A 14712-nucleotide genomic window follows, 5' to 3' on the forward strand; every position below is an offset into this window, starting at 1 on the left:
GATGTGGTGCTGGTCCTTCAAGAGCCACTCTCAACTCATCTGTCTATAAAGCCTAGAAAAAAACCATCTCTATGTATTTGACAATACTTCAGAATGTTATTCTTATGAACTGAGGGTCATTTTTTAGGATTTTTTGCCCAAGCAAAGTCTCTAAGAACCTGACACATTGCACTTCTGGAGACTCAAGGTAGGTTGCAGTTCTGGAAAACGGTGGCGCTGGAGACGAAATGGTTCCTGATGGTTTCATATCTGATTCTTAACATTAATTCTTACTCTTTTTGCAATTAACATGCATCTTTTCTCCTCCACCTGTTTTTTCTGACAATGCAGATGCAACAAGCGTTTTTCTGTCCGGTGGTCATGCCTTAACTTTGCAAATTGCAGTATTGCATTAGTATTGCATCCTTCTCATGGGCATTTAATAGTTTTTGACTTTTCGGTCTGAGGTAAATCTCTTTTTTGGCTCATTTTATCTGTAAAAGAAAATGTGCCTAATAATTCTGCACACCTGAATATAAGGAGTTTTTCACTTCCAGCCTTCATGGACAATTATATATCAATTATAAATAATTAAATACAAAATGAATAGTAGTTATTAAGATTGATGTGGTTTGGAATTATTCAAATGTGTTTGGGAAAAAAATATGACAAGAATATCAACTTGCCTAATAATTCTGCACACACTGTACTAGATTTTTATTCGTCTTCTGCAATGACTAATGTCGAATAATGTTTTTGAAAGCCTCTTATGCTCATCAAGACTGCATTTATTTGATCAAAAATACAGAAAAAAAACAATAATATTGCAAAATATTATTACAATATAAAGTAATAGTTTTTATTTTAATATACTTTAAAATAGAATTTATTCCTGTGATGCGAAGCTGAATTTTTATCAGCTGTTACTCCAGTCTTAAGTGTCACATGATCCTTCAGAAATCATTCTAATATGCTGATTTATTATTAGAATTATCAATGTTGGAAAATATTTTGCCAATTTTTTTTCAGGATTCTTTGATGAATAACAACTTAAAAAGAACAGCATTTATTCAAAATATAAATATTTTCTAACAATGTAAATCTGTAAATCACTTTTAATTAATTTAAATTAAAACACATCCTTGGTGAATAAAAGTATTGATTTCTTAAAAAAAAAAAAAAAAAAAAAAAAAAAAGAATGAATAAATGTTTTCTGACCTTAAACTTTTGAACAGTAGTGTATATTGTTAGAAAACCTTTCTATTTTAAATAAATGCTGTTCTTTTTAACCTTTTATTGATGAAAGAATCCTAAAAAAAATCTCACAGGTTCCAAAAAAATAGTAAGCAGCACAACTGTTTTCAGCATTGATATTAAATCTGTAATTCTGAAAATTCAACTTTAATTACAGATGTACTGTTTTACACCGTAATAATATTTCACAATATTATTATTTTTTTCTGGATTTTTGATCAAATCAACATAGCCTTGATGAGCATAAGAAACTTTTTTTAAAAACATTTAAAATCTTACTGATCCCAAACTTTTGAGTGGTAGTGTGTGTATATATATTAGCAAGAAACAAGCATTAGATTTCATTCAGCATATACAATGCATTATATTTGCATAAAGGGGCTTTTACTTGTCTTCTCCAGTTGTTTTTAGTTTGGGATGTTTTCGAAATATTTGACGTGCCTTAAATATTAGATTTGAATAGAAAAGTTATTAATGCTGTGCTCTGGAAGTAAAAACTAGTGCCATTCAAGGACAAAGCTGATACAATTCTCAGAAAATTATATGTATAAAAACAAACTATTATGCAAAATTCTTACATTTCATGCTAATCAAAACGTGTTTGTGCTGCTGAGAATTAGACAACAGAACGCTATATGGTCAGAAGTCGGGATATTAAGTGTGCACAAACCCCCTAAAGAAACAGGCTGCCGATAGAGCGTGTTTTCCTTTTGATGTGCTAATGGTCGTGTGTGTTTATGTATGCATGTCCAGCTTATCTGTGTGTTTGCTTGCTGAGCGTGTCTTGACAAAACTGCTATGTGATGCACACACACACAACCTTGTGGTCTCCAGATGGAGTGGGTCGCTCTGGAAGGCTAAAGTGAGCTAAAAAGCACAGCAGACTCATTAATCACGTCGTCAGGCCTAAATGTGTTTGGGGTTAGAGTGTCACCCTATATCTCTAACCTACAGCCTCTGCTGTGTGTGAGAAAGAGAGAAAGTCAGACTCCACACGCTGCATGTTTAATATGTTTCTTATTCGTCTTGGCTTTCCTTCTACTTTATTTTTCCGTTTACTATAGTTTATCTTACTGTCATTGCAATAGTTTATTAATAAAAGTGAGTGATAATGGAATAAAAGATGCTTTTTAAATGTGAAAAACTTCATAACATAAATTTAAATTTAGATTTGATTCATTGTCATTTATTTATTAATATTTAAATGTTTATATATATATATATATATATATATATATATATATATGGAATGTACAACATATATAGGTGTGTGTAATATATAAGAATAACTATGATAAGTTTATATAAGTTTTTATTTTATTTATAGATTTTTTTATAAATTTGTATATCTGTCTGCATTAGTTTAGCAATAAAATGATAATGAATTAAAAGATTCCTTTTAAATGTGAAAAACTTATAAATGAGTCATAACATAAATTTTAATTATAATGATAATTTTAATTTTTTTTTGTGTATATATATACATATGTGCATATAATATATATATTAGGGCCGGGACTTTAACGCGTTAATTTAGATTAATTAATTACACAAAAATAACGCGTTAAATTTTTTTAACGCATTTTAATCGCACTAAGTTTTGCACCGCGGAACGTTTCTCACTGGATGAGATTCGGCGGACCGATTATACTGGAGCACAAACTAGTGTTCAGACAAGCCAAAGAACTTATACCAAAGAAGCTGCGTCCGTCCTAAATAGTATTGAATGTCCCAAATCGTAGTATGTTTAAAAATTATTCCAAAGATTCCCGGATGGTCTACTACTTAACGATCAATGCACACTCTCAACTGCTAATATTGCCCGCAACACACTGCGCCGTGAACGAGGATTCGATTAGAACTACAAACACGCATAAAAAGTGTTAAACTACAAACATGGAGGATATACGCGACCAACGGACAGGTAGAGAAAGGGGTTTGAGTGATAAATAATCAGTGTGTAACCTGATAAAAACTATTTTTTTAAATGTTATCCGCGTTATATTCCATGTGCAGCAACGTTTATAATGATAGGTTTGGTCATTAACGTTTAAATGCATAATTAAGCAAACACAAGAGCAGAGTTCTCGGAATGAAAGACTCGTTAAAGAACGTGCCTCTTGCTACACTTAATGGCAATATTGCACTGGTCTGTTGGACTTGGTTGAACAAAAATAAACAATATTTTGTTGCTTAAGCTTATGTATTCAGTCATTATTCAACGGTATACTAAAAATCCATGTAAAAATCTTAATTCTCACTGTTCTCAGGTCAAATATTTACATGCGATTAAAATGCGATTAATTTCGATTAATTAATTACAAAGCCTCTAATTAATTAGATTAAATTTTTTAATCGAGTCCCGGCCCTAATATATATATATATATATATATATATATATATATATATATATATATATATATAAAACAATTATATACAATTATTAAAAAATAAATCAATCAGTAAATAACTAAATATACATTGTTTACATATATACTTTGTTTCTATTAGCATATACAGCATACTTTATTTAAAAAAAATAATGTTTTATAAAATAAAACAATATTTTATAAAAATGTAGTGTGTACATATAACATTTTATAAAATATTTAATAATAAATCAGTAAATAACACTACAAAAAAAAAAAGAAAAAAAAAAAAAAAAAATATATATATATATATATATATATATATATATTATATTATATTTAAATGTTATTTTTTGCACACATATTCGATATATTATATATATTATAGATATTATATGTGATAAAATTGTATGTATGTATACACACACACAATATTTTTCTTAAATATTTTATTAAAATAAAGTATGCTGTATATGCTAAATGAAATAAAGTATGTAAACAATGTATATATTTTTTTATTTACTGATTGATTTATTTTTAAATAATATTTTATAAAATGGCTATCTATCTATCTATGTATCTATCGACACACAAATACAATATTTTTTATAAAATATTAGATTAGATTAGATTAGATTAGATTAGATTCAACTTTATTGTCATTACACATGTACAAGTACAAGGCAACGAAATGCAGTTTAGGTCTAACCAAGAGTGCAATAAGCAGCAAGTGCAGGATAAAGGTATAAGTTATAAGTGCACTTATAGGGAATATGTACAGGGAGAAACTATGGATAATATTTACAGATGAAGTACTGTGAGCATAATTTACAGATGATAATTAACTACAATTAGAATGTACAAATAGATGAACACAATATACAGGTTGCTATTAACTATAATATAAATTGCAGGTAGATACGAGCATATATTTTATTACAATAAAGTATGCATTTTATAATATATTTTTATAAAATGGCAATTACATGCATACAATATTTTTATAAAATATAATTAAAAAAAATAAAATAAAGCATGCTGTATATGCTGAAAGAAACAAAGTTTTGAGCAGCAGGTGACCAAAACATTGATTTATAATTCCTCAGTAAATTAAAATGGTGGGTGACATTTCTAACAGTTGGATATCAGCCAGCACTGTCAATGTTTAATTTAATTTTAGCTCATAAATGTCCCCATGCAACTATAAAGCCATCTTAAGTCTCCTGCTTTGTGTTACAGCAGAGCTAATGGAGTTGAATGCTTCATTTGCATAATGTAAATGAGTATGAAGTGAATCTAAATATGTAAATAAGGCGGTGTGGGATAGCGGGGCCTCTCGGTGTCTCTCATCAATGATTCAACAGCATTTCTTTGTGATAATTTGACTTTATATGACTTGTGGTAGTTGTATTTTAAATGCAAGAAATAAAATTTCCATTTTTTGTAACAGTTTTTGTTTTGTTTTTAATCATGAATAGTGTATTTCTGTTTGTTTTGATAGAGATTATAACCCTCGCCTCACAGAGTTCATTGTCAAACATACACATACATGTTGGCACCGCCGTACACGCGAAGTCAGTAAACGCTTCATTAGCATTCTAATAGGGTGGGCGGAGAGGGGCGGGGCTGGGAAACGCAGACAGTGAGGGGGCGGGGTCAGAGGTCACCTGCTCCTCAGGCCCTCTGGAGGAGCTGTCAGTCAAATTCACCTCAAGGTCATCAGAAAGGCCAGCCCAACAAAGATGGCCGACAATGTGTCTGGTTGAGCTTTATTTACCGCACTTCCTCTATAGGACAGGAGCATTGGCTAAGTGTCAATCAGCCAGCATGTGACTGTGTGTGTTGATTCTCTTTGAATAACTGATATTCATGTTCTGTGCTCGGTGTTTACCTCTGGTTGACACTGACATGAGAAGTTTGACTAAATGGTGTTGCATATGCCCTGGGCATCTCTGACATTCAAATGCTGTCAGTGGGAAAGTTTTACTGTTTATTAAATAAATTTGCACTACCAGTCAAAAGTTTTTGAACAGTAAGATTTTGATGTTTTTTTTAAAGAAATCTCTTTTGCTCACCAAGCATGCATTTATTTGATCTAAATTACAGCAAAAACAGTACAATTTTGAAGTATTTTTACCATTTAAAATAACTGTTTTCTATTTGAATATATTTTGAAATGTAATTTATTCCTTTTATTTATATACTTTTGTTTAGCAAGGATGCTTAAAATTGATCAAAAGTGATGAGAAAGACATTTATAATGTTGCAAAAGATTTCTATTTCAGATTAATCTTGTTCTTCTGAACTTTCTATTCATGAAAGACACCTGAAAAATTCTACTTAGCTGTTTTTAACATAATATTAGTAATACGTGTTTTTTGAGCAGCAAATCAGAATATTAGAATGATTTTTGAAGGATCATGAGACTGGAGTGATGATGCTAAAAATGCGGCTTTGAAATCACAGGAATAAATTAGATTTTAAAATATATTCAAATAGAAAACAGATTTTTAAATAGTAAAAATTGTTTCATTGAAACGAAATTCCATTGTTTTTGCTGTACTTTGGATCAAATAAATGAAATGAAAGCAGTGGTGTAAGAAGTGCTATAATACAAAACTATTATCGTTCAGTCTAAATTTGTTGTATTTTCTTATAGGAACTTGAATTTATTCTAATATGTGTGATTTGTTTTGTCTCTATTTGTGATTGCAGGCAAACCAGTTATGATTATTACAGAATACATGGAAAACGGCTCACTGGACATGTTTCTCAGAGTAAGATTGTGTTTTTACAGTGTCTTTCTATGTGGAAATGAAATCTGTATTTTTAATTTGTACATTCAGCTGCCAATTTCAGATAGTAAAACATCCATATAAAGACATATCCAGACAGCTATTTGCAAAAAAAAGTAGAGCATTTTTGTTTTTTTAGTTTTTAGTTTTAGTGAATATATACAGTTAAAGTCAAAAGTTTACATTCACCTTGCAGAATCTGCAAAATGTTAATTATTTTTCCAAAAGTAAAAGGGATTATACAAAATGCATGTTATTTTTTATTTAGTACTGACCTGAATAAGATATTTCACATAAAATATATTTACATATGTGACCCTGGACCACAAAACCAGTCATAAGGTTAAATTTTACAAAACTGAGATGTATATATAATATGAAAGCTCAGTAAATAAGCTTTCTATTGATGTATGGTTTGTTAGGATAGGACAATATTTGGCCGAGACACATCTATTTGAAAATCTGTAATCTGAGGGTGCAAAAAAATCAAAATTCTGAGAAAATCACCTTTAAAGTTGTCCAAATTAGGTTCTTAACAATGCATATTACTAATCAAAAATTACATTTTGTTACATTTACAGTAGGAATTTTACAAAAAATCTTCATGGAACATGATCTTTACTTCATTTCCTAATGATTTTTGGCATAAAAGAAAAATCAATAATTTTGACCCATGTATTTTTGGCTATTGCTACAAACATACCCCAGCGACTTATAACTGGTTTTGTGGTCCAGGGTCACATATAGTCCACAAGAGAAAATAATGGTTGAATTTATAAAACTGACCCTGTTCTAAAGTTTACATACACTTGATTCTGAATACTGTGTTGTTACCTGAATGAGCTGTTTTTTTTTTGTTTTTTTTTGTTTAGTGATAGTTGTTCATGAGTCCCTTGTTTGTCCTGAACAGTTAAACTGCCTGCTGTTCTTCAGAAAAATCCTTCAGGTCCCACAAATTCTGTTTTTTTGTTTTGTCAGCATTTTTGTGTATTTGAACCCTTTCCAACAATGATTGTATGATTTTGAGATCCATCTTTTCACACTGAGGACAGCTGAGGGACTCATATGCAACTATTACAGAAGGTTCAAACGCTCACTGATGCTCCAGAAGGGAAAATGATGCATTAGGAACCGGGGGTGAAAACTTTTGAATTTGAAGATCAGGGTAAATTGACTTATTTGTCTTCTGGGAAAGTATCTTCTGTAGGGCAGTACTAAATGAAAAAATATGATTTTTAGTCAAAATAAGAAAAATGTACACATCTTCATTCGTTTCAAAAATTTACACCCCCAGCTCTTAATGCGTTGTTTTTTGCTTCTGGAGCATCAGTGAGCGTTTGAACCTTCTGTAATAGTTGCATATGAGTCCCTCAGTTCTCCTCAGTGTGAAAAGATGGATCTCACAGTCATACAGTCATTGTATCAAAGGGAATAAGGGATCAAATAGACAAAAATGCTGAAAAACCTGAAGGATTTTTATGAAGAACAACAGGCAGTTTAACTGTTCAGGACATTCATCAACTATCACTAAACAAATTAAAAACAAACAAACAAAAAACAGCTGTGGATCATTCAGGTAACAACACAGTATTAAGAATCAAGTGTATGTAAACTTTTGAACAGGGTCATTTTTATAAATGCAGTTATTATTTTCTCTTGTGGACTATATGTAAATGTCTTTCATGTAAACTTTTGACTTCAACTATATATAATATATAAAAAAATTCAGGAAGTATTGTTACCAGTTGTTATATTTACAATACTCTAAAATGCACTAGTACTTTTGAATATCCATCAATGTAAAATGATGCTTTTTGGCTGCAGAACAGACCCATACTAACTAGTTAAAGTTTGTCCATTTGGACAAGCAACTGATTTAGTTTTGATTTTTTCACTTCCCACAGCTTTTACTTTTCAATGAAAAATTGATGCATGGCATGTTGTTCTTGATAAAGGACACAGTGTAAAGCTAATCTGGAGTTTTTTTCTATCTTAAATGATTTTTGAGAACAATCACGACTAGAGCAACTTTGATTCTTGTCAAGGTGTCGTTATTCAGGTCTGATGTGTCCCTTCCTCTTTCAGAAGAATGACGGCCGCTTCACCGTTATTCAGCTGGTGGGCATCCTGAGAGGAATTGCATCCGGAATGAAATATCTATCCGACATGAGTTACGTTCACAGGGATCTGGCAGCACGGAACATCCTGGTGAACAGCAACCTGGTGTGCAAAGTGTCTGACTTTGGGATGTCCAGAGTGCTTGAAGACGAGCCAGAGGGAGCGTATACTACCAGGGTAAGAACGTGTGTATGTGTTTATATGCAATCTTACATTGATATTATCATATATGCAATCAAGTAACTAATATTTCAGACATATAATGGCCAGTTATTTTGTTTATTTTTGAAACAGAACAGTTAAATGTAGGAAGAACACAAACTGCTTGACCAAAAGTGTTGTTTTGTATCATTAATATAATATTATAATTATATTTTATTAAAATGTTGAATTTGTTTTTAGTTTTTTTTTTTTTTTAGGTCTATTTTATTTAATTATTTATTTTTATATACTTTTTATTATTTTATTTCAGTTTTAAGTTTATTTTCAGTTTTAAATTTTATTTTGTAATTTTTATCTCAGTTAACATTTATTTAATTTTTTTAATAATTATAAATATTTTTTTTAAAAAGGTCATTTTATTATTTTTTATATTCATTTTATTATTTTATTTTATTTTATTTTCAGTTTTAGTCATTTTAAATGTAAATTTAGAATTTTTATTTCAGTTAACATTTATTTAATAATTATAAATATTTGTGTCTGTATATATATATATATATATATATACATACATACATACATACAAATGTGGGTCAAAAATGAAAAAGGGTTTAAGCATAAAAACATAAAAACAGTAAGTCAAAGCTGCTTGACCAAAAGTGGCATTTTCGGTGTTGTTTTTGTATCATTAATATAATATTATAGATATTATATATATATATATATATATTTTTTTTTTCTGTTGTTGTTGTTTTTTAGTGTAAGCTTTAGTAATTTTTTTAAATATCTATTTCATTTTATTATTTTTTATATTCATTTTATTTTTTTATTTCAGTTTTTAGTTTATTTTTAGTCATTTTAAATTTAATTTAAATTTAATTTAATAATTTATTAAATAATTATAAATGTTATTATTATATATAATAAAAATATTTAAAGACTAAAAAGGGTTTAAGCATAAAAACAATGTGTAATACAGCTTTAAATTGTTGTTTCTCCAAAAAAAAATCATTTAATTGCATTTTTTTTTTCTGAGCAAAAAATAAATATATTTAATAAATATATTTTTACCTAATTTACAGAAGACACCCACTAAAATGTCATTCAGTATAACAATCTTGTCAGGCATATTTACAACAAAAATCAATTTATGACATATTAAAAGACAAATTACGTTCACCCCAAATACTAACTAGTTGTAATTCAACATTTTTCAAATTTGCCACTATCCTAGGTTGTGCCTGTTTGTCAGTAAGATTTTTTTACTCATTTAAAACACAATAAAATGTAATATGTTTGTGAACAATAAGATTTTTAATATTTTTTAAAGTAAAGTCTTCTGCTCACCAAGCCTGCATTTATTTGATTCAAAGTACAGCTAAAACAGTACAATTTTGAAATGTTTTACTATTTAAAATAACTGTTTTCTATGTGAATATATTTTAAAATGTAATTTATTCCTGTGATCAAAGCTAAATTTTCAGCATCCAGTCTTCAGTATCACATGATCCTTCAAAAAATCATTCAAATATGCTGATTTGCTGTTCAAACATGTATTTTTATAATATTATCAATATTTAAAACAGTTGAGTACTTTTTTAGGATTCTTTGATGAATAAAACGATCCAAAGACCAGCATTTATCTCATATAAGAAGCTTCTGTAACATTGTACTTTTTATTTATTTATTTTTATTTTTTATTTTTTTAAGAAATTATAGAAATGTATCATTTCAAATAGCAAGGGAGTTTAAATTGATCAAAAGTGAGGATAAGTACATTTATAATGTTACAAAGAGTTATATTTCAGATAAATGCTATTTTTCTGAGCTTTCTATTCATCAAACAAACCTGAAAAAAAATCTACTCAGCTGTTTTCAACATAATAATATAACAATACATGCTTAGCAGCAAATTAGAATATTACAATGATTTCTAAAGGATCATGTGACTGGAGTATTGATGCTAAAAATTCAACTTTGAAATCACAGGAATAAATTACATTTTAAAATATTTCCAAATAGAAAGCAGTTAATTTAAATACTAAAAATATATCCGATTTTTACTGTTTTTGCTGTATTTTAGATCAAATAAATGCAGGCTTGGTGAGCAGAAGAGACTTCAGAAAACATTAAAAATCTTACTAGTAGTGTATATAATGCTATAATGCTGTTTCAGAATCAGATGTTATTATTTCAATAACGTAAACCTGTCAATCACAGGGAGGCAAGATCCCAATCCGCTGGACGGCTCCAGAAGCCATCACATACAGGAAGTTCACCTCAGCCAGTGACGTGTGGAGTTATGGCATCGTCATGTGGGAAGTGATGTCATACGGTGAACGACCATATTGGGACATGAGCAACCAAGATGTAAGTGGCACTGCACCACAAATCTAATTAATTACATGTGCTTGTCGTGCCTTAAGCGCTGGCGTTCCCATGGCGCGCTTTCCAGAAATGCATGCAAAGTATTAATACTCGGCTTTATCGTGCTATTGTGTGCCATGCCAAGTTATACAAACGGACTGAATGCCAGAGTTCAGCAAGATCAGCCGTTCATTTCCTCTCCCCTGTTTCCTAGGTGATAAAGGCAATAGAGGAAGGCTACCGGTTGCCGCCGCCCATGGAGTGTCCGCTGGCTCTGCATCAGCTCATGCTGGAGTGCTGGATGAGGGAACGGGCGGACAGACCTAAATTCAGCCAGATTGTCAACATGCTGGACAAACTCATACGCAATCCTGCCACGCTCAAGAGGACGGCGGGAGACGCCAGCAGGTGAATATCAACACTTACGGATACTGCTTTTTTGGGTATATTTTGGTCGTAAAATATGTTTTTTCTAGGTGCTACTTTAAAAATATATATATATATTTTTTCACTTTTTGAATGTTTTAGCTGTTTCTGTTCTTCTGAGGACATTTTCCAAAATTGAATCTTAATAGGAAGATACTTATAATTATTAATGTAATCTGTAACCCTAAGGTTTGCAAAATACAATATATTTCAAAATGGTAAATTTCATCTGACATTGTGCTCCAGCTTTTTTCAAAATGCATTTTAGTAGATTTTAAAATTGATTAATTTTATTCTGCAAGGATGCATTCATTTGGTCAAATGTGACAGTGAACATAGTTATAATATCAGGAAAAAATGTATTTCAAATTAATGATGTTCTTTCAATAATTAAAATTCATAAAAAATGTAAAAACAAAAAGGAAATTTCCCCCAAAAAACTGTTTTCAACATTAAAATGATAAGAAATGTTTCTTGAACAGCAAATCAGCATATTAGAATGATTTCTGAAGGATCATTTGACACTGAAGACTGGAGTAATGATGCTGAAAATTCAGCTTTGATCACAGGAATAAATTAAATTTTACAATATATTCAAATAGAAAACAGTTATTTTAAATTGTACTTATTTCATATTTTTTACTGTTGTTTTTAATTATTTAGAATAATTATTTTTTATGTATTTTTAATTAAATAAATGCAACCTAATAATGACCATGAGAGATTTTTTGTTACATTTGCATATAAAAAGTTTAATGTTTAATCAGGTTTTGATCTTATTTTCTTAATAAATATAATACAACAAAAACAGTAAAATTTTGAAATATTTTTACTATTTAAAATAACTGTTTTCTATGTGAATATATTTTAAAATGTAATTTATTCCTGTGATCAAAGTTAAATTTTCAGCATCATTACTCCAGTCTTCAGTGTCACATGATTCTTCAGAAATCATTCTAATATGCTGATTTACTGTTCAAGAAACAATTATTATTATTATCATTATTATCAATATTTAAAACAGTTGAGTAGATTTTTTTCAGGATTCTATGATGCATAGAAAGATCTAAAGATCAGCATTTATCTGTAATGAACATTATTTTTTATTACAGATAAATATATCATTATATATCATTATATTTAACATTATACACTATACAATTCAAAAGCTTGCAGTCAGTATAATTTTTATTTCATTTTGGGAAAGAAATTATAGAAATTAATACTTTTATTTAGCAAGGATGCTTTAAATTGATCAAAAGTGATGATGAAGACATTTATAATGTTACGAAAGATTTCTATTTTAGATAAATGCTGTTCTTCTGAATTTCTATTCATCAAAGAAACCTGAAATATACTCTAGCTGTTTTCAACATAATAATAATAATAATAAATGTTATATACGCAGTAAATCAGAATTTTAGAATGCTTTCGGAAACATGTGATTTGAGTTATGATGCTAAAAATATAGCTTTGAAATCACAGGAATAAATTACATTTTAAAATATATTCAAATAGAAAACAGTTATTTTAAATAGTGAAAATATTACAAAATTCTACTGTTTTTGCTGTACTTTAAATCAAATAAATACAAGCTTGGTGAGCAGAAGAGACTTCTTTAAAAAAAAATAAAAAATCTTATGTATTCTTTGTCGTCCTCAGGCCCCACCCCTCCACGCTTCACCACGCCCCCTCCGAAGGCTCCGCCCCCTCTTTGGGTTCTGTAGACGAATGGCTGAGAATCATTGGACTTGAGCAATACAGAGAAAACTTCAGCACAGCAGGATTCTGCAGCTTAGAGAGCGTCTTACCCATGAGTCACGAGTGAGCATCACTTTAACACATTACACAGCCAATTACACATCCTAATGAGCTTGAAGATGACTTTAGCTTACCAAAACTCCCTCTTTTACAGGGATCTGGCCAAAATGGGAATCTCATGCAGTGCTCATCAGAGGAAGATCCTGAGCAGCGTGCAGGAGTTATTGTCTGGAATGCATCACAGACAAGACACAAAGGTTCCTGTCTGATCTGTGACGAGAGAGAGAGAGAGAGAGAAAAAAAACAATGCATAATGTTGGTTAACATGAATTACAAGAGGGACGAGAGGGAATATTTCACATCACTCTTGCACTTTAACGGAATATGAGCGGTATGAAGAATGAATGAGGTAAAATGCACTTTTCTGGGCCACTTTGTGCTTTTCTTCAAGTCTAAGGATTTTAAACTGGCAATTGAAAAAAAAACATGAGATGTTTCTGGCCCTGTTGTTGAAGTATTTTTTGACAGGAGAAAGTTTGAGAAGTGTCCTCCTTCTGTAAGTGGAAAGAACTGTTTCGACTAAGTGCAAACAGACTACGACGCTTTTCACCTCAGGATCTTTTTAGGACGGCCGCTCGTCATCAGCAGGAAGGAATTGTTCCCTGTGGATCAGATCTGAACATTATATTCAAACGGATCTTTCGCCTGGGGAGATTTTGAGCCTTTGCAAATGAAACTAACTAAGCTTTTGGACAATGTGTGTTTGTTTTATGAAGGCCAGATGTGAGTTTTAGAGGCATTGCTGAATGGAAAAATATTGCTTTATTTGTTGAAAAAAAATAATAATACAATAAAGGGAATGAGGAGATAGATCCAGATAAGATTTAGTCTTAAGTTACTCATGTTCCATGTATCCAATCTTTGCATTTTTAAGTAGCAAAGTAAAAGACTCAATCTTTCCTGTTTTCTTTGTAAATCTTGTTTCGTTTCTCCTACGTAAATCCTACGCAAACAGCTAAATCTGTGTATAATTTGATCAAATGTTTGAAACTGCTGAATTGAGTCATTGCAAGAATTTCATAGTCGCAGATATATTTTTTGAAACTTTTTTTCACTGTACATAATCTAGGATTTTGTATGTACATAGTTTTTAATTGTTGTTTTTTTCACGATGTACATAATAGCAGCAGATGTTTCCATGTACAGCTTCTGAGTTCCCTCAGTTTCTTCCTTATTTCTTTACGCGTTAACGGAATGTATTTAATTACACAGCAAGCGTAATATTCATGTTGGCAGTAAACTTAACTTTGTAAAACAGCAGTACATTTAAGGTTGAGAAGTCTTAATTTCACAGTTTCTGTATTTCCACCTTTAGGTGCACCTAACTTATGAGCTTTATTTATGATCTTTTGTATCTAGTTCACACAATAAAATTTCAAAGAAATTGTTTGCAGTTGTCGTTCTTTATTATCTACATTAGT

The 14712-nt window shown here is 30.2% G+C and overlaps 1 protein-coding gene across 2 annotated transcripts in view; it reads left to right on the forward strand.

Moving 5' to 3' along the window:
* epha4l (eph receptor A4, like) overlaps positions 1-14647 on the forward strand; it is a 69624-nt gene extending 54977 nt beyond the window's left edge. For both annotated transcript variants that reach the window (XM_073818049.1, XM_073818050.1), the window contains exons 12-17: positions 6318-6379; positions 8483-8692; positions 10898-11047; positions 11259-11452; positions 13133-13294; positions 13386-14647. In XM_073818049.1, coding sequence (XP_073674150.1) covers positions 6318-6379; positions 8483-8692; positions 10898-11047; positions 11259-11452; positions 13133-13294; positions 13386-13500 — 893 coding nt within the window. In that variant the 3' untranslated portion in view covers positions 13501-14647. The remainder of the gene's footprint in view (positions 1-6317; positions 6380-8482; positions 8693-10897; positions 11048-11258; positions 11453-13132; positions 13295-13385) is intronic.
* The last annotated feature ends 65 nt before the right edge of the window (positions 14648-14712 follow it).

The sequence above is a fragment of the Garra rufa genome, chromosome 14 (genome assembly GCF_049309525.1).
Source record: "Garra rufa chromosome 14, GarRuf1.0, whole genome shotgun sequence".
NCBI classification, from domain to species: domain Eukaryota; kingdom Metazoa; phylum Chordata; class Actinopteri; order Cypriniformes; family Cyprinidae; genus Garra; species Garra rufa.